Source organism: Drosophila miranda, chromosome XL (genome assembly GCF_003369915.1).
Source record: "Drosophila miranda strain MSH22 chromosome XL, D.miranda_PacBio2.1, whole genome shotgun sequence".
NCBI classification, from domain to species: Eukaryota; Metazoa; Arthropoda; class Insecta; order Diptera; family Drosophilidae; genus Drosophila; species Drosophila miranda.
The window spans coordinates 16,462,881-16,480,456 of record NC_046673.1 but is presented as its reverse complement, the minus strand read 5'-3'; the positions used below and the strand labels follow the sequence as shown (position 1 = coordinate 16,480,456).

At 41.6% G+C, this 17,576-nt stretch overlaps 3 protein-coding genes across 5 annotated transcripts; 2 read left to right on the top strand and 1 right to left on the bottom strand.

The window, feature by feature from the left end:
- Positions 1–156: 156 nt before the first annotated feature.
- Positions 157–2,904, top strand: LOC108164566 (ras-related protein Rab-35). The gene is made up of 3 exons (XM_017300383.2): positions 157–1,193; positions 1,919–2,218; positions 2,304–2,904. The coding sequence occupies exons 1-3, from the start codon at positions 1,142–1,144 to the stop codon at positions 2,552–2,554; spliced, it is 603 nt and encodes a 200-aa protein (XP_017155872.1). The 5' UTR covers positions 157–1,141; the 3' UTR covers positions 2,555–2,904.
- Positions 2,905–4,636: 1,732 nt separating this feature from the next.
- On the bottom strand, positions 4,637–11,102 carry LOC108165010 (neurogenic locus notch homolog protein 3). 3 transcript variants are annotated; one of them, XM_017301045.2, is made up of 6 exons: positions 10,989–11,102; positions 9,031–9,217; positions 8,433–8,668; positions 8,248–8,329; positions 5,293–5,906; positions 4,637–5,056 (listed from the first exon to the last, which is right to left on the bottom strand). In XM_017301045.2, exons 1-6 carry the CDS (start codon positions 10,989–10,991, stop codon positions 4,847–4,849), a joined length of 1,332 nt encoding a protein of 443 aa, XP_017156534.1. In that variant the 5' UTR covers positions 10,992–11,102; the 3' UTR covers positions 4,637–4,846. The 3 variants fall into 3 exon arrangements, with proteins under 3 accessions (XP_017156534.1, XP_017156535.1, XP_033247532.1); XM_017301046.2 differs by having other exon boundaries at positions 9,142–9,217; XM_033391641.1 differs by lacking the exon at positions 10,989–11,102 and adding an exon at positions 10,692–10,781.
- A 3,766-nt stretch (positions 11,103–14,868) lies between these two features.
- On the top strand, positions 14,869–16,320 carry LOC108154542 (putative odorant receptor 19b). The gene is made up of 3 exons (XM_017284876.2): positions 14,869–15,602; positions 15,672–16,032; positions 16,118–16,320. Exons 1-3 carry the CDS (start codon positions 14,869–14,871, stop codon positions 16,181–16,183), a joined length of 1,161 nt encoding a protein of 386 aa, XP_017140365.1. The 3' UTR covers positions 16,184–16,320.
- The last annotated feature ends 1,256 nt before the right edge of the window (positions 16,321–17,576 follow it).

Below are 17,576 nucleotides of genomic sequence, written 5' to 3'. Positions count from 1 at the left end.
TAATTAATCTAGCTAATAATATTCGACGGAATATCAAAATTGAGGAATATGTATAATAGAACTTGAGTTCGTCAGTATATTTACGGTATATTTTTTAAATTGGACGGTATATTTCTGAGAGTCGGACGGTATGTTTTAACGATAGGTCCGCGGTCACACTGAGCCAGACCTCCAGCTCTTATTTTTTATATGTGTTAGTGCGTTAGTAATAGTTTATCCAGAATATGATTTAAAGACTGAGCCAGACGCCCCCGAAGCCCGTTCAACGATCCGCAACGAATGCAGCTCCTCAAAGGGATAAAATTCGAAATTAAAACTGGTGTCACACGCACAGAGTGAAGCTAAAATACACACAAATTAAACAACAAGTCTGTCATTGAGTTTATTAGTGTGTGTGTGCGTGTCAGCCGTCAAATAAATTATAATCGGGCTGTGTCAGAAATCGGGCGAACCTTCTAATTTTTCCATTTTCTGTGTTATAATAATTATTTGTGGATCGACAATAATTAGTGCATAAAATTGCACTGTGCTTCCTTCCTTCATTATTCGAACAAAACCAACAACAATATGTCTTTCACACACACATGAAACCGTTGCTGATACCCAGCAGTAGCAGCAGCAGCAGAGCGCAAGAGCAACGCAGCAGCAGAGCCAAAAAAAATTATAATTTTAATCCAAGGAAATTAAATAGCATGGCAACATCAACCACAAAACTTACATAAATTATAATTTAGTACATCAGCACTAATAACAATAGCTAGCTTATCACAAAAAAGCAGAAACAATTAGAAACAGCAGTGGGGAGCCGAGGAGAAGCAACAACAGCAACAGCAGAAGAGAAGTTTTAGCAGAACCAGAGGCAGAAAAGCACTATCAGCAGCAGAGAAAAATACGTATATATATATATATATCAAATATTCATAAAAACCAAGCCGGGTGCCGCCTAAGTGCGAGCGAGAACTATACAGCCCCAATACTTCTCTTGTTTGTGTACGTGTTTGCGTTTCTGTGTGTGAGAGCAAGGCAAATGCAAGGCATTTGTTTTTGCAAAAAATTATTTTTGCATTGTTCAAAGCGGCTTTAACTGTAAATAAAAGCAGCGGAAAAAATAGCAGCCAGAAACAGCAGCAGAGAGAAGAAAATGGCACGCGGCTTTGATCATCTGTTCAAGCTGCTTATAATCGGCGACAGCGGTAAGTGCAAAAACGGAAGAGAGAAAAAGGGAGAGCGTAATGATCATACGATTAAAATGTACTCTCTCCCTATCTCTCTCTCCTGTACTAAGGGTTTATAAATAGATGTAAATTTGAATTTAATTTTTTCCCTTGCCCTCGGTTTGCCAGCATCCTCCACCCCGCTAGAGGGTGATCAGCTGTTTTAACAATGGTGTGATCGGTACGGTGCAAAAGGGTATATGGTTTTCATTCAAATGGTTGAAACGTAAAGCAAGAACTTCATCGTGTTCATAAATTATAATATTTTGTTGAAAAACAATCCCACAATAGCCATATATGTCCGTCTGTCTGTATGCACAGGTCCTTCTTTTTTCTTTTGTTTTGCTCGATAGAGATTTAAGATCATAGTATTCTTGATTTACTCTACCATATCAAGTGTATCAAAACTTTCGCCCCCGAAGATAGGATTACATTCTTTTGTGGCTGTTGCTGGCGCTGGGCCGTGACTAATGGTGACGCATCGCAGGGCAGGATTTGCACTTGATACCCAGGAATGCTGTGGTGTCTTGGTGTCAATTGTTTACTTTTCCAGCTGCTTGTAATTAGAACAATTGCTGTGGATAAGCAAATGGTGTCCCACACATTTCATATTCTATTATATTTTCCTAGGAAGAGACGCATTGTAATTGTGTGTGTTCAAGAGTGTTAAATAACGATTGTTTCCTTCTTAACCCCCCCTGTAGGAGTTGGGAAATCCTCCCTGCTGATTCGGTTCTCAGACGACACATTCTCGGGTAGTTATATAACTACCATTGGGGTGGACTTCAAGATTCGGACGGTGGACATCGATGGGCTGCGCGTGAAGCTGCAGATATGGGACACGGCCGGACAGGAGCGGTTCCGCACCATAACCAGCACCTACTACCGGGGCACCCACGGCGTCATCATCGTTTACGATGTAACGAGCGGTGACTCCTTTGCGAATGTGCGACGGTGGCTGGAAGAGATCCAGAACAACTGCGATGTGGTCAACAAAGTATTAGGTGAGTACGTGTACGAGTACGAGGGCGTGTGTCGAATGGAGTAGCAAAAGAGTTGCCATTTACCTTCTGTACCTTTTCCGAACAGTGGGTAACAAGAACGATGATCCCAATTGTAAAGTGGTCCTCACCGAAGATGCGCAAAGGTTTGCGAAACAAATGGACATCGAGCTGTACGAGACATCCGCCAAAGACAACATCAATGTGGACAACATGTTTCTGTCGATAACGCGGCAGGTGCTCAACCACAAGCTGCGCACCACCACCAACGAGCAGCAGAAGGACACCATTCACTTGAAGAATAATCCGGGAACTAAGCGTAGAAAATGCTGCAGTTGAAGGCGGCGTGAGAGCAGGAACTGGACACCAAGAGCGGGAACAGGACCAGGACCAGGATCGGTGGCAAAAGCTCGCGCACTTGCGGGAGCAGATAAAATCGCTGTGGGGGGCGCATAGAACAATATGCTATACACAGATACACACAGATTCACACACACATACACATAGACATAGCTAAAACCAATGCACCAACACCTCGAAGACACCAACACACCCACATGGAGACGTTTTTTTTTTTTTTTTTTGATCTGTTTTCTTTTTCATCCTGTTTTATTCGGAATAAAATGCCAGATAGCCGTTAAATTAAAATTTAAAAATGAAAAGCGCAATTAAATGTATTTAGAAATTTATATACATAAAATATTTAATATATACATACACAAAAACGAAACTGAAACAGAGGGCATATTTATATACAAGAATATATTTATATCTACTTCAAAACGCGAAAATTGTATTTACAATTTGCATCAAAGGCAACATCCCCCAACCCACAACCCCCAACAAAAACCAATAACAAGTACTGGAAAAGGTCTCCAAAGTCTCACGAAAGCAAAAATCAGAACAATAAATTTGTATGCATAGACATTTAAGTTTCTCATAGGCGGACCCACCAACACATGCTATGGAAACTATTTTTGTATGAAAAACAAAAAAAATGAAAAGGTCATTTTGTCCGGTTGTGAGTACTAGAATGGAATTCCGTTATGGAAACTTTCATTGTCTATTTTTAAAAAGAAGATGCATCGCCACCAAACCCGATACATATGTATATCGGCAGTTGGATATTACAGAAAAGCACAAGACCATGAAAGAGCTTGCATATACATATGTATATGCTGGTTGCTCTTTCCACTTTCAATCTTTAAAAATATACCAGATAACACTTTTTGTTTAATTTTGTATGAATGCATTTCGAGAGGAGATAACGAGGCAAAGTAATGATTTGCGTTCCCTATACTATTCCTGTACGTATCCAGGCCATATATGTTATGTATGTAATTAGTAATTCCACTTGTTTGATGTTTAAAAATGGCACAAGAAATTCAAATTTGCAACGTGTTCGCATAATACAACAGATTAATTTGGAGAACTTTATAAATGGATTTAAATAGGAGAATAGAAAATAGAAGATCCAGCAACCATATAATTATGTATTTCAACTGTTTGATGCACAAGAAAATGAAGGGCCTAGACTTTGATTTTTTTTTCGTTCGATTTGCTTAAAAAAAAGCAGAATACAACACAAAGTTGTTATTGTAAATGGGTAAATATATACCGAATGTACAGTACGTTCTAACACCACAGGACAGTTGGATAATGACTTGCAAGACTGTATTTGAATTATATCCAACAATAGACACAGTTCTACAAGAAATCCGATTACTTCCATCATCGAGATAGCTACCTTACCCATTCAAATCATAGCAAAAGAATATTTTTATCATTGATTCTGTGCATTTAATTACAAAAAATAATACCTTGCCAAGTAAACTTTTGGCTTTTTCAAGCTGTTGGGATTCATAGAGGGTTCTAATTTAAGTATTAACATCTCATAGAAAAGAAATGCATCGATCATTGGTATTCCAACCGTTCTATGGTTCAATAACGTACTGTATGCACGACCCAGGTGTACCCAGGTGTATTTATTTCCAATTAGAAATTTAAACTATTGTGTTTGAACGCCAAAAATACAATTATTTAGTTATTCCTTTTTGCTGCAAAAGACTTTTAGAAAGTGAGAGGCAGTTCCATAGTTAAAGCCTATACATACACATGCATCCATACATACATATACATACATCTACTGATCAGAATGAAAATTATATATTTATATATGTGTATATATTTATCGACTTTAATAAAGAAACAATTAAATTTTGTAAGGCATTTGTTCACATTTGGAGACATAGAAAGAATCATTCAATCAATCCATAATTGAATCAACATACAAATGTATTTTCGAATAAGCAGTAGATGTTTTGAATATAATACCCTCTAATTATCGAATATCCCGCCCATATTTAAATCCAATCCATTATTTCATTTGGTAATAACTTTCATTTAATTTATTAATATTTATTTTTATTACTTTTTTTTTCATTGTTTTCAAAATATTTCTGCTCGTTTGAACTGAGTAGAACATCAAGGTGAATTAGCGACTAGTATGAGAAAAGAGACAAAAACATAGGGGATAGAGAGAGAGGGATAGACTGGAATAGACTGGAATAGCAGGTGGTGAATTGACTGTATTGGCAGGCAGTGCGGCTGCAGCTTCACTCTATCGGGTATTCAGTGATACTTGGCCACGGGAAAGGTGCGCGTCTGGCGGCAGGAGACGAGGGCATCCCCCGACTGTCCGGGTGGACAGCGGCAGACGGCCAAATGGGCCTTGGGTTCACAGCTGGCGCCGGTTGCGCACTTTCCAATGCAGGGATCAATGCACTGATAATTGATGCAGGCCCTATGGTCGGGGCACTCATTGTTGCTCAGGCACTCACCCTAGTACAAGAGAGGGGGAGATATTATATTGGTTAATTTCGTGAAATGGAGATAATCCAACATAATCAAGGAAATTCTTTTTATGAAAATTAACGATCATCATGAAGATCCCTGGAGATCGTTAATGAAAATAACCAATGATCGAAGATGAACCTCTGCATAGAATATCATCGAAGATAATCCCCAAAATCATATATATCATGTATATTTCGGGTAGATCTATTGATGGGACTTACCCGAGTGCAGTGGGTCAGAGGATTGCCCGTGTGGCCGGGTAGGCAATTGCAGACAGGACGCTCGCGTCCGGTGTTGTCGTGTCCGGGCACACAGATGGCGTTCGAGCCGCAAGGATTGGGGTCGCACAGATCCTCCTTGGTGAACGGGCGACACCGTATAAACGGATCGCCAGTCATGTCGCGCGGACAGCTGCACACGGGCGTTAGGCCACGCAGATTGCAGTCGGCCCCCACGCCACAGGCACCGTCGCAGGTGTTCTTGCAGATGCCGTAGAAGCACGCGGGCCGACCGGCCGGACAATCGGAATCGCCATAGCATTCCGGCCGGCATTCCGTATACGCACTGCCGATGTAGCCCTTGGGACACTCGCACACCGCCCGATGGTTGGACACAGTCTTGCAGCTAGCTCCCGAGCCGCACTGACCGCAGGATGGCACGCACTTGAAGTTGCTGCACATGTCGCGGCTGCTGCAGTCGCCGTCATGCTCGCACTCGTGCCTGCATCCGCTCAGAGGATTGCCCAGATAGCCGTGGTGGCAGGAGCATGTGGGGACGCCGTTAATGATCTCGCACTTGGTGTTCACGCCGCAGGGGCTCGGGTGGCACTGTTCCTCTGCGATAAAGATATGGAAATTAAAATTTAGACCGATTTAATGGTAATACCTAATACTCGTACTGTTTTCTTGAAATGTACATATATATCTCTTTGATCTTGTGGTTATTTAGACTCTTTGATTCCTAATAGTGGCATGGTCCTATGCCCACTTGGCAGGCAAACAAATTTAAGAATGTAGATTTGAGGATGGTGGATGTAGATGTATGTAACGCCCAAAAGAAAGCGTTTGCGACCGCATAAAGTATATATATTCCTGATCAGCAATTATAGTCGAGTCGATATAGCCATGTCTGGTCTGTCCGCCTGTCGGTCCGTCCGTCTGAACGAGCGTCTAGATCTCCGAGACTAGAAGAGTTTGAGCAGCCAGGTACAGAGGTACATAGAGAGCATGCGGCAGAATGGGTAAATCAATGACCCCCATATGTAGATATATACTGACTGAGTACCGGGTATAAGAGTAGAGCCGCTGCCCTTGCCGCCGCTCACAAAGGTTCCCGCTCGTTTTGGCTCTTGACTCTTGTTCTCAAGAGTAGCTGATTGCTACTCAAAGGATACCACGAAATCGCAGGAAAGGAAAATTTGCAAAGCACCGAAGAATGTTAGAGGGAAGGCCATTAGAGGAAATGATGCAACTTTGGCCATTGAAAATGGAAAAACAAGGGGAAGTGCCTTCTTTCCTCATCATCATCATCATTATCATCACCGTCAATGGCGGAAAAGTCAAAGAACAACAATTGGCATAAAAGTGAAAGAAAATTATAAGTAAGAACGAAATATATGCGCATAAATGGTCTTTTCCGATTTGAATTTGATTTTCTATTCGTACAGTGCTCAATGCTGAGTGCCTGGCCCCAATTATTGGCCCCGCCCCTTTTGCTATCATGGGTGCGGGGCAGGGTGTTTTTTTAGTGGACAACCTATGACCGGAACATAAATCACATGACCCCGCATAAATCAGGCGTTGGGGCGGGCTGCGGATGTTGACAACGAGCCGAATGGGTCGACGGAATAGGGAATGGAATGGAAATTACCCCCAAGACGACGACGACTGGGGTACACTTACCCATGAGGGCAAGTGGGCTCTAATTGGGCCAAACTGTTGTGTTTGAATATCTATTTCTGTTACGTGGATTTATTCTTCGCAGTGAAGAAAAGCTGGCCTCGGGGTCACCAGATTTAGGATACCCTTGAACCTCTTTACATCTTTCCGTATTCCGGTAATGTGCTACCTGAATACGAGTTCGTTTCTCTGTGCCTGCACGTTATACACATATTGTATGTACCATTACTCGTATGTATGTACATTTGTATAACCATAAACGGTCTGGGGCCCGGGGTCTGGGCTCTGGTGTTTGCCGTCAGTAGCTCGCCTTCGCCGTTGGGGCTTCGGGTCTGCTCGCCCACACGCCCTTGTCCTTGATCTTGACAATTATGAAACAAAATGCTTAGCTAATTACCATAACATTACAAAGGCCCCGAGAGCGCTTCTGGTCGGACATGGGGCGGACACTGACACTCTTGCCTTGGTTTTTGTTGTTTTTTTGTTTGGTATATTATGGATTATTATTATCATTGTTATTATTATTGAGCGCGAAATTTTATGCAAGCCAAACCCACATGAATACCCTAGTTGTGGAAGTGTGGGGCCGTGTGGCTGGGGGGGCCCAGCCCCAAGTTTTGTTTGTTTGTCGTTACGTTTGCCTTCTTTTGGTCAAAACCAGTCAGAGCAACGTCGGCTTTAATAAACACAAAATGCGAGTAATAACCAGTCGATGGGGCTAAATGGGGCCCGTAAGTGGGTTGTACTAGAAGTACAGTCATACGAATTATTTCTAATTATAAGGATTTCTATAAATATGTGCTCATGGTGATCTGGGGGCTTGCCCATTCTATTCTAAGGATAGTTCCCTACGAGAAGCCTATTAATATATTTTATGAATCTTTTTTCTGTTATATGCAGGTATCTGATTTGACCTAGTGCTCATCTGCTATATACCCTCTTCTCATCTTCTTACATTCATCCTTCACTTCAGATATACACACATATGTACATATATACATATCTTTGTTTAAAATTATCATTCAATGGCCTTTAAATTGTGAAACCAGTTTGCGTATATTCCCACAGACTGACTTGACGATTTCCTTCTTTAGATTGATAGCTTTCGGCAGCTTCTTAGCATAAGACAGACCCTTTAAAGGGTTTTCATTGTACGAGTACGAGTATATAGGTCAACAGGTTCCGGTTTTTTAAGCCCCAGGCTTAAGGTAACTGGTTCTCCTTGTCATGACAAAATGTGCTGGCCGAATGCGAATAATACGGATGACAGACACTCACCTGGATCGTTCAGATGGCAGGCATGGTAGGGGTCACCATTGTAGCCCGCTGGACAACTGCAAACGGCCACATGGTTGCGGGCCTGCAAAGGGGAAAATGAGTAAACAGAACAGAACCGTCAGAAAGGATGGACGGCTGGCCGAGTGGAGAGAGAGACAGAGAGAGAGAGAGAGTTATCCACTTACATCACAATTGGAGCCAATGCCGCAGGCCCCCACACAGGGATTAACGCAGCGATTGTCCTTGCACTGCAGGTCGCCACGACAATCGACGTTGTCCAGACACTCGCCGCGATTGCAGTGCGTGAGCGGATTACCACTGTAGCCGGGCGGACAGGAGCAGACCGGACGGCCGCCGGCTGCCTCCTGGCACACGGCATTCACGCCGCACGGACTCCCGCTGCATCCGTAGGACTGTGCTGCTGGAGGGCGAGATGGAGGAGGTACATGTGGTAATGCATACGTGCACGGGTGTGTGTGTGGGTGTGGGTGTTGTGGGGTGTTTACACTATTTCCTTGCGGGTGGGTTAGGTGTTAACTTCTAAGGTAACTAAACTTGGTGTCAGGTATATACAGGTGAGAGATCTATGATCCAGAGATCTATGTGAGTGTTTGTGTGAGGGGTCGTTGTAAGAGGTGTTGTGGCTCGGGGCCGGGACTGGGACTGGGACTGGGGCTGTGCACTCTTACATATGTATATTGTATTAACTCTTTTTGTTTTTTTTTATTATTTCTTTTGGTGCAGGAATAGATACGAGTATGCTAGAAGAAGTTGTGTAAATACCACGAGTGTAGACCGGATCTCTATAGACAACCCGCTGCAGGGCGCGACCATCGCCGTACGTGTAATACGTACGATACGAACAGTTGAGACAACGTTTCTCTATCTTTTTACCTATTGCCAGTTGGGGCAATGCAACAATTGCCAGTACCATGAACGTCAGACCCAGTAGCTGATGCCGCTGTTCCATCTATAAAACAAAAACAAAACTCAGAATGTTACAATAGAACTCATACTCGTATACTTTCGTATTTCGCCTCAACTTAAAATTGAAACTGCACCTAATGAAAACGTTTAAAGATGAACCATACCAATGTTTAGGTTAGGAACAGACTGGACACATTGGATACCATTCCCGGGGGCGGCACTGGTAAGCAAATCAATCAATGAGAAGCAACACCACAGCACACCACACCGCCATGTGTCATGTCATCAGCGAGAACAAACAAGAAACAAAACGAACCAGAAAATAATCAGAAAAAATCCCAGTAAAAATAGATGGGTTCTCAGTCAGTCAGTCAGCCGGTCGATGGCAAACATTAGTTTGGACTGTTTAATGGAATTTCAGCTGGTTGAAAGCAACTTGACACCAAATTTGGTTTAACCGGGGAATGAGATAACGATCGCTGATGAGCTGATGATATGGCTTCATGCCTCTGCCGCTGCTGCTGCTGCTGCCTCAAGGTGAGGATAGAGGGTGATGATCATTTGTTTAGATTTGTGGATGGATGACACATAGAAGATAAACTCGTTGTCCGCTTCTTTGGAAGTTCAATTTCCACTTAAATATGAATCAATTCGAAATACAATGAGATTATGCAAATGTCCGGTTGCCTTATTGAATTACTTTACGCGCCCGATATGGCATGCCCGATTCGTATTAATTTAGTTGTCGATCACTCGGTTACCAGAAACTCTTATAAGGTTCGACCTGGTTCCACCGAGGGAGGAAATTGTCATAGGAAATTAGATTTCTTTATTTGAATCTTTATTTAATTATGGGAATCGGCAATGGAGGGTTTTCCTACTTTACTTAAGTTCTGACTGTTTCTTCATCACCATAAAAGTCACAAACGAATTAAGAATCAGATATGGTTCCCTTTGTTCCCTTTGGGATTATTATTATGATGGATTTCCTAAGTTGTTTTATGATCGATCTTCTCTTCTACGGCATTATACATTCATAGATTGCGGAATCAAAAGGAATGGAATGAGGAAAAAAGGTTGAGTGCTTTCTTGGATTCAATTTTGGGTTTATTATTAATGATCTTCAATTAATTTTGATTGATGTTTAAGCAGAAAAACAGAAACGATTGTAGACTGGCCCGCCAAGCTAATATTTTCTTTGACAGTGTGTCCAATATTATAAATGGTTTTCTGAAGACAAATTGACTTAACAAGATCGGAAAAAAACAAACCAATGTGATTTCTTTCTTCTTCTAAAGATTTTACCTTTTGTTCTGTCTCTTGCATTTTGAAAAATTTATCACTTAAGCTTTGTAAGTTCCAAAGAATTAAAGCATTGGGATATAATACGAATCAATGATACAAATTAGCTTTGAATCAATTTATTGAATGGAATACATGGGTATTGCTGGACTGTTCTTCTTTCTCTGATCCTCTACGAATCTATGAATCTAGTAGGAAAAGAATCGATCACTCACTGAGCCGGAAGCCGGAACATTAAGCCAGAAGCTGAAGTACTCAACAATTATATGAGGGACCTTCCTCCAGGTAGTTTTTATTGGTATATTTTATCATGTTTACTTTGGTTTCAGGTGCGTTGTCAATACTTTAGTATTCCATTCACGTATCCACATCTGAATGCACTCTTTACGAGTACGAGTACGAGTACCCGCAATCGAATGCCTTGTCTTTGTGCGTAATTTTATGAAGCAAATTTGGTTTTTTTTTTATTGGTTTTTTTTTAAATGGATTGATATTTGTCCACTGCGACTCACCATTTTTCTAGACAAAGTTGTGAACACACACAATAAAAAAAAGAAAAATATAAACAAACAAAAATTATAAGCTGAAGATGAGTTTATTTGCCACTTGTTAGTGCTCGATTTGATCTGAAGCGACTTCTAGGGGTACCGGGGCTATTTATAGGACCCATCGATGACTCTGGGCTCTGGCGAGAAACAGCTGAGCAACGTTGGCGTCATCACCATCATCCTCCCCTGCTCCACTCTGCTCCAGGTGTACAAGTCTCCCTCCGATTCGATCCGAACCGCACCGAGCCGATCCGATTCTGGCCTGGGCTTGGGGCTTGGGTTGTTGACAAACTTGGCCCGAGTCGGAACTACTTTTTGCTTTTGGTTGATCGTTTTGTTGTTTGATTTCAGCTAAAAGTCATTTGCTGTATCTTTGAGATACATTCAGTGATTGAGTCAGCCATTCAGTCGCTCACTCATTCATACATTCGTTTGGGCATCGGGCTATTTTTAAGCGCGTACTTGACAACTTCTCGCCCCATATACCCCGTATACCAGCCATGAGACCGACCTGAGTGCATGCGCGTGGGCCGCCGTCGTTGCCTCCGATCTCCCAGATCGCGTCTCTTAGCAGTGGGTCGCGGGGCAAGATGAACCTGTTCGAGTGTCCTACGTACACGGCACTTTGACAGAATATACACAGAGAGAGGAAGAGATAAAGTTGGACGGATATGAGTCCAGCTTTGGAGAGAGCATTTCCTCTCGTTGGCCCTAGGGTGGTGGAACGCCAAATGAATTGACAACCACACTAACTCAGGGAAAAAGTACTTAAACGATATATGTACTTATCGATTTCAATCTATTTGTTCCTTTCCCCTTCAGGCCCCTACTGGCTTAACTACAGGACAACCTATCATGGGATATATCAAAGCTAATACTCGTACAATTGTGTGTTCACAGTCTTTGCAGCTGATCTACGATGTTTCAGATCTAATAATTCTCAAAATCTATAATTCGGAAATGGTTAAGCTTAAATATTCCAAAAACCATTTTAAGCTTTCAAAATATTCAATGGCTATGGGATTTCTTATTTTACTTATTAATTCCTTAACAAGTTACATTTTTCTTTCTGTCCCATAAAAAATATAGAAAATTGAATTTCAGGAAAGAATTTTCTGAGTACCCGCTGTAAAAAAAGAGACACGGTCCTTGCTGCGGCTTGAGCCTTATTTTATGTACAAATATTTCCTTTTCATGTTTACTTGAATACCTTGAGTAGGAGATGATCAGCATTCTAGGGAAATACATTGAAATAATTACTGAGAAGTTCCCTTTGCGATTTTCCGAAAATTTTGGGGTAGAGTAACCATAGTTCGGTCTGATAGCCTGCCCCTCCGATCGTTACAAATAAAGTTAGAGCGTCTAAATTGTTGTAGATGCTCATTATTAATTGCACAGATATTCAATATGGAAATTTTCATAAGTCAGAAGCGTATAAAATATAATCTCACGAAGCAAACAAATTGTTTGCTGGTTTCATGTCAGTTTCGCTACGTTTCGATCCGTTAACAAATTATTTGCCCACATTCCCAACTTAATTAACTTTGGTGAACTCTCTGGCGTGTGCTTAAAATGGAAAACTGTCGGTTATTTGATACATACGAGTATTTGAGAGCCCATACGAGTAAATAGAATTGCTCATTTCCGTAGGCCCAACAAATGTCGTCGCATAAAACACAAAAAATATACAAATACACACAGAGAAAAAGCCCTGAGCACCGAATAAGAAGTTACATCCGTATTAAATATTTATGGAAATATTTAAAGGGCAGTATTTTCACTTACATTTTGCCATTAATATAAAAATATTTTATCTAAATATATTTAATAATTATAATAAATACATGAATTAAATATTTTCCTATTTAAATAAAATATATATCATATTTTAGACTTTTTAACACGTTAAAGTATATTTAATTTCTGTTGAATTCTATTTAATGTCACTTTGCCGAATATATCATTTAATTATTGGTGTGTTTCTCTTTACTATGCCAGTTTTTCTCTCAGTGACTCGTATATGTATGTATATATTTGTTTTTAAAATGGTACTGTAGACCAAATGGCAAAACAAAATAATTTAAATATTTAGTTTCAGTTTCAAATGTCAGGCTAAAAAAAATGTTAATAGTAATTCAAAAGAGTGATGTGTCAAAATGATTTATATCGAGCTCTATAATTATATTTGTTTTTTTTATCGAATGTTAAGGTAAACAGATGGGAAATGTAAATAATTAATAGCAAAATATGCATAGATTATATTTTCCAAATAAGAGCATTCTAAAATCATTAAAATTGTTGGTTTTTTGTTTTTATTTTTAGGGCGGAAATTAAAGAACAGAAATCTCCAAAATAAAGAGTAAAAGATCCACTTTGATAAACAAGTATACCCAGGGATATGGCTGGACTATCTGCGGAAATGTCTCTGATATTCTGCCTGTCATGGCCCTATATTGCTTTTGCTAGCAAAATTGGTACCCACAGACACAATGCCATTTGACATTTGTACTCGTGTGTGTGATGGGATTTCAAGACAACAGGAAAGTCCAGCCTTGAGTTGAAATATAATGAGCTGGGTATCATGGCAGCGCGTCCCAATCCAATTGATTTCCATTTGGCAATTGAAATGCGTTTGTCAACCGAAATGAATCGATATGGGGATATTATAAATTGAACTGACAATTGCAAAGTTGCCCCAAGTGCAGAGTAGAATTGGGGACACTACAGGAGATTACAGGTTGGTCGGACTTGGGCAAAGGGCAATTGTCTATAATTGAATGAAAATTGACTTGTCCGTTCGCTGGTCGTCGGCACCTGGTGGGTGACCCATCGAGACCCATGCGAAATGGCAGGCTGGCCAATTTAATTATGCCGTCTTGCCGGGCAAATCTTTTGGCTTACGCAGCTCATTTGTCAAACGCTCAAGGTCGCGACAGGTTGCCCTGATGGATCTGGACTCCATCAGCGTCGTGTCCTGTTACCGTTACCGTTCCTGTTCATAATTTATACCGACCAATATCAATCATATTCAATCATGACGGGCTGTGTGGTGCGGGTGCGGGTATAGACTACAAATTCTACTGTGTATCTAAGCTTGCCCACAGCCATTCCATTCCCCAACAGATTGCCATTGACAAATGTTATATAATCAATTTGGCATTATTAATTTGAATAAAAGCCACCTGTGAGCCACGTCGCCGAAATGGATTCTAGATTCACTTCTATGGGTCCAGATTTCTCTCTGGTCAGTGGAAACGGGTTCCGCACAAGAGTCCCCAGCGGCAAGGAACATAATGGGGAATGGAGAAAGTCGAGGCTATTGATACTCTTGAATTGTTTAAATAGGGGGAAATTTGAAGAAAATTATACAAGTTTATATTTGGAATAAAGAAATCTTGGTACTAGAGATTGTCTTTGTGTCAAGGTAGAACATTCCTCAAAGATTGTACGAGTACTGAAATTAAATTTAACGTTGATTTCTTTAAACCAGAAGGAGTAATTGTGGTATATCCTAATTGTCAAACAGATAGACAAATAGACCCGGTCTATTCGGCCAATATGCTTTCAGGGTGGCTCACCTCTGACCGTGGTTGGAGCCACCTTTTGTGGGTCTAATTTCTATTCGTATCGATTAAATGGGTTCCGTGTGGTGTGAAATATACGAAGGAAGAGGCGCACAAACTTTTTTGGTCTCATTTGCAGCAATTTGCATAATTTGCGGTTAACGGAATGAATTGATACGAGTACTCGTACGCATGTAGATGGATAGCTATTTTGGCCGAATCGATAAATGGGCTATAAAAGGGTCTGGCCAAGCTGTGGCCAGTCCAAAGTACTTGACGACATGCGGCCTGTGGACTCGACGAGCGCCTTCAGATACCACTGGCAGATATGGCGAGTGATGGGAATGCATCCGGCAGACCCGCAGACGTTGTGGGGTCGCCACTACACGCTCTATGGAATAGCGTGGAACGCCTTCTTTCGGCTGGGCATGGCGCTCTCGGTGGTGGTGAACTTTCTTCTGACGACGTCCCTGGAGTCCTTCTGCGAGAGCATGTCTGTGGCAGTTCCTCATACGGTCGCAAATCTCAAGGTTTTCTTTCTGTGGCGAATGCGGCATCAGATCCTGCAAACCCATCGCATTCTGCATCATCTGGATGGGCGAATTGGTTCACTGGCCGAGAAGCAAATCATACTCGAAGGCATTGACAGAGCTTACTTTACATTCATTAGCTTTCTCCGTGCGATAATTTTCATTCTAGCCGTCGGCATTCTGATTCTCTGTTTGTCAAACGATCGGCCACTTTTGTACCCCTCCTGGGTGCCCTGGAACTACAAGGACTCATCCCTTACAGTTTATGTGATGACGGCCAGTCTGCACTGCGTCGGCATCATAGAGAACGCCATGTTGGTTTGCAACGTGGACACCTATCCGGGCTCCTATCTCATTATGCTAGCCGCCCACACCCAGGCCCTGGCCCATCGCGTCTCTAGCCTCGGCTATGATCCACGTCTGACACGCTCCCAGGCCTGCGATCGGCTGCGCGGTTGCATAAAGGAACATCAGATCATTATGAAGTGGGTATTTTTGTAGATGTCCATATCGATATTTTCTTGGTAATAAAAATCCTTAACTTTCGGTACCAGTCTGTTCAAGTCGTTGGAGCACTCGCTGTCCATGTCCTGTTTCCTGCAGTTTGCCAGCACAGCCATCGCCCAGTGTGCGACTTGCTTTTTCGTCATCTTTGTATCGGATGGCACAATGCAGTCCGTGAACATGATCTTTCTTTTCCTTATCTTCACCACCCAGACATTGCTGCTCTGTTCCAGCGCCGAGCTGGTGCGCCACGAGGGCGAGAATCTCATTAAAGCCATCTACGATTGCAATTGGCTCGATCAGTCCGTGGAGTTTCGTCGCATGCTCCTCCTTCTGTTGGCCTGCAGCCAAAGGCCGATGATCATGAGAGCCGGACTGATAATTCCCGTTCAAATGAGTACCTTTATGGTGGTTAGTATCCTGAGATATTCTTTTGTTTGTCTCTGTTTGTGTGTGGTTCTTCATCATTCACCATCTATCATACATATCGTGACAGGTGTGCAAGGGCGCCTACACCATGCTCACCCTGCTGAGGGAAGTGGATAACTCGGAAGACGCATAAAGCTCTGCAATCAAATTGAAAAGGCTTGTCCACACTCGGACGCGCCAAGGCCGACCAGTACCGCCCTTCCATGATGGACATAGAAATACCCTGCTTTGAGAGCACACAATTTTATCACTTGGAAGTTTTATTTTTGGCTAGACCGATACAGAAACATACCAAATATAAGTAGGTTCAATAAAATTTTAGAAACTTTGGAATATTGGATACATGAAAAGAGATAATGAAGATTTCTTTTTAAATATGTAGATTCAAAATATAGATCCAAAATTATCAGATTAAAAGGTCAGAAGATCTTTTAAGAGCAGTTTCCAGTTACCAAAAGTATGCTTGATCTATGGTTCAATACCTTCCATAGGATATCTCACATATCCTTCAAAGACGAACATTAAGGATCAAATATTTTATATTATATTCCTTTTTTCTTCATATTCTGTTGCAGAATGTAGTATTTATTGGTATTTTGCTTGCCAATAGGGAATCCAATAGCGTTCCATTAGGGCACATTATAACCATAGAACTGTATTTGATCAACTCTGTTCTTAAGTCTTTTACCAAATTAATACATGCACCCCATTGTCTCCATTTTCACTGGTTCCACGTGCCTATTACACCCGCAAATGGCAGTACGATGACAGGGTAACAACAATGAAAGCACTGCAATCTTCGACGGAAGGCCACCAATATTGAGGGACCACCATCTACTTTCCGATTGGTCAACGGTCCGTGGAAAACAGCTGAAGAAGGGGGATATGGCGTGCGTGATCCCTGCCCGGATTTCCATTCATGCCAGTATCGGAAGTGTACATTTTATGAAAATGTCACCCGCTGCCAGCCACAGGAAGCTGTTTATCTTTCGCCAGAGTTGCCGTTCCGCTCGCAACACTCCGTCAAGGACATTTATTTCATTCGAGATTCGAATCATTGGGAATCATTTAACGTGGTCTATGGCTTATAATTATTGCTGCATAATCCAGTGGCTCATTATTAAACGTTCGAATTAACAATAAATTGTACGGACAAAAAATCTGTCTGTCACCTGAACCACAAACGCACACAGATGCCATGAATGTACATGGCTCCTTAATAGACATTTTCATTTACCCCTTGACCCGAGAGAAAGTTGACGTGGACCCATTCGGTTGGATGCCATTCGCTTTATCATATTTGAAAAAATTCATGTGCTATTTTCCCAATTAAAAGGCAGCGAGGGCTTAATTTGGTTTTATTTCTGGGCTCGACTGTCAAAGCCCACATAAGTCACTTAATGGGCATGCGATTAATGCTTTAACCTGCTTAACCGATGTTCGAATCGTGTTATACTTTCAATCTGATGCCTGTAAATACTCGCTGCGAAGCCGTCGAATGGCAAATGGATTTTGGTATTAAGCTG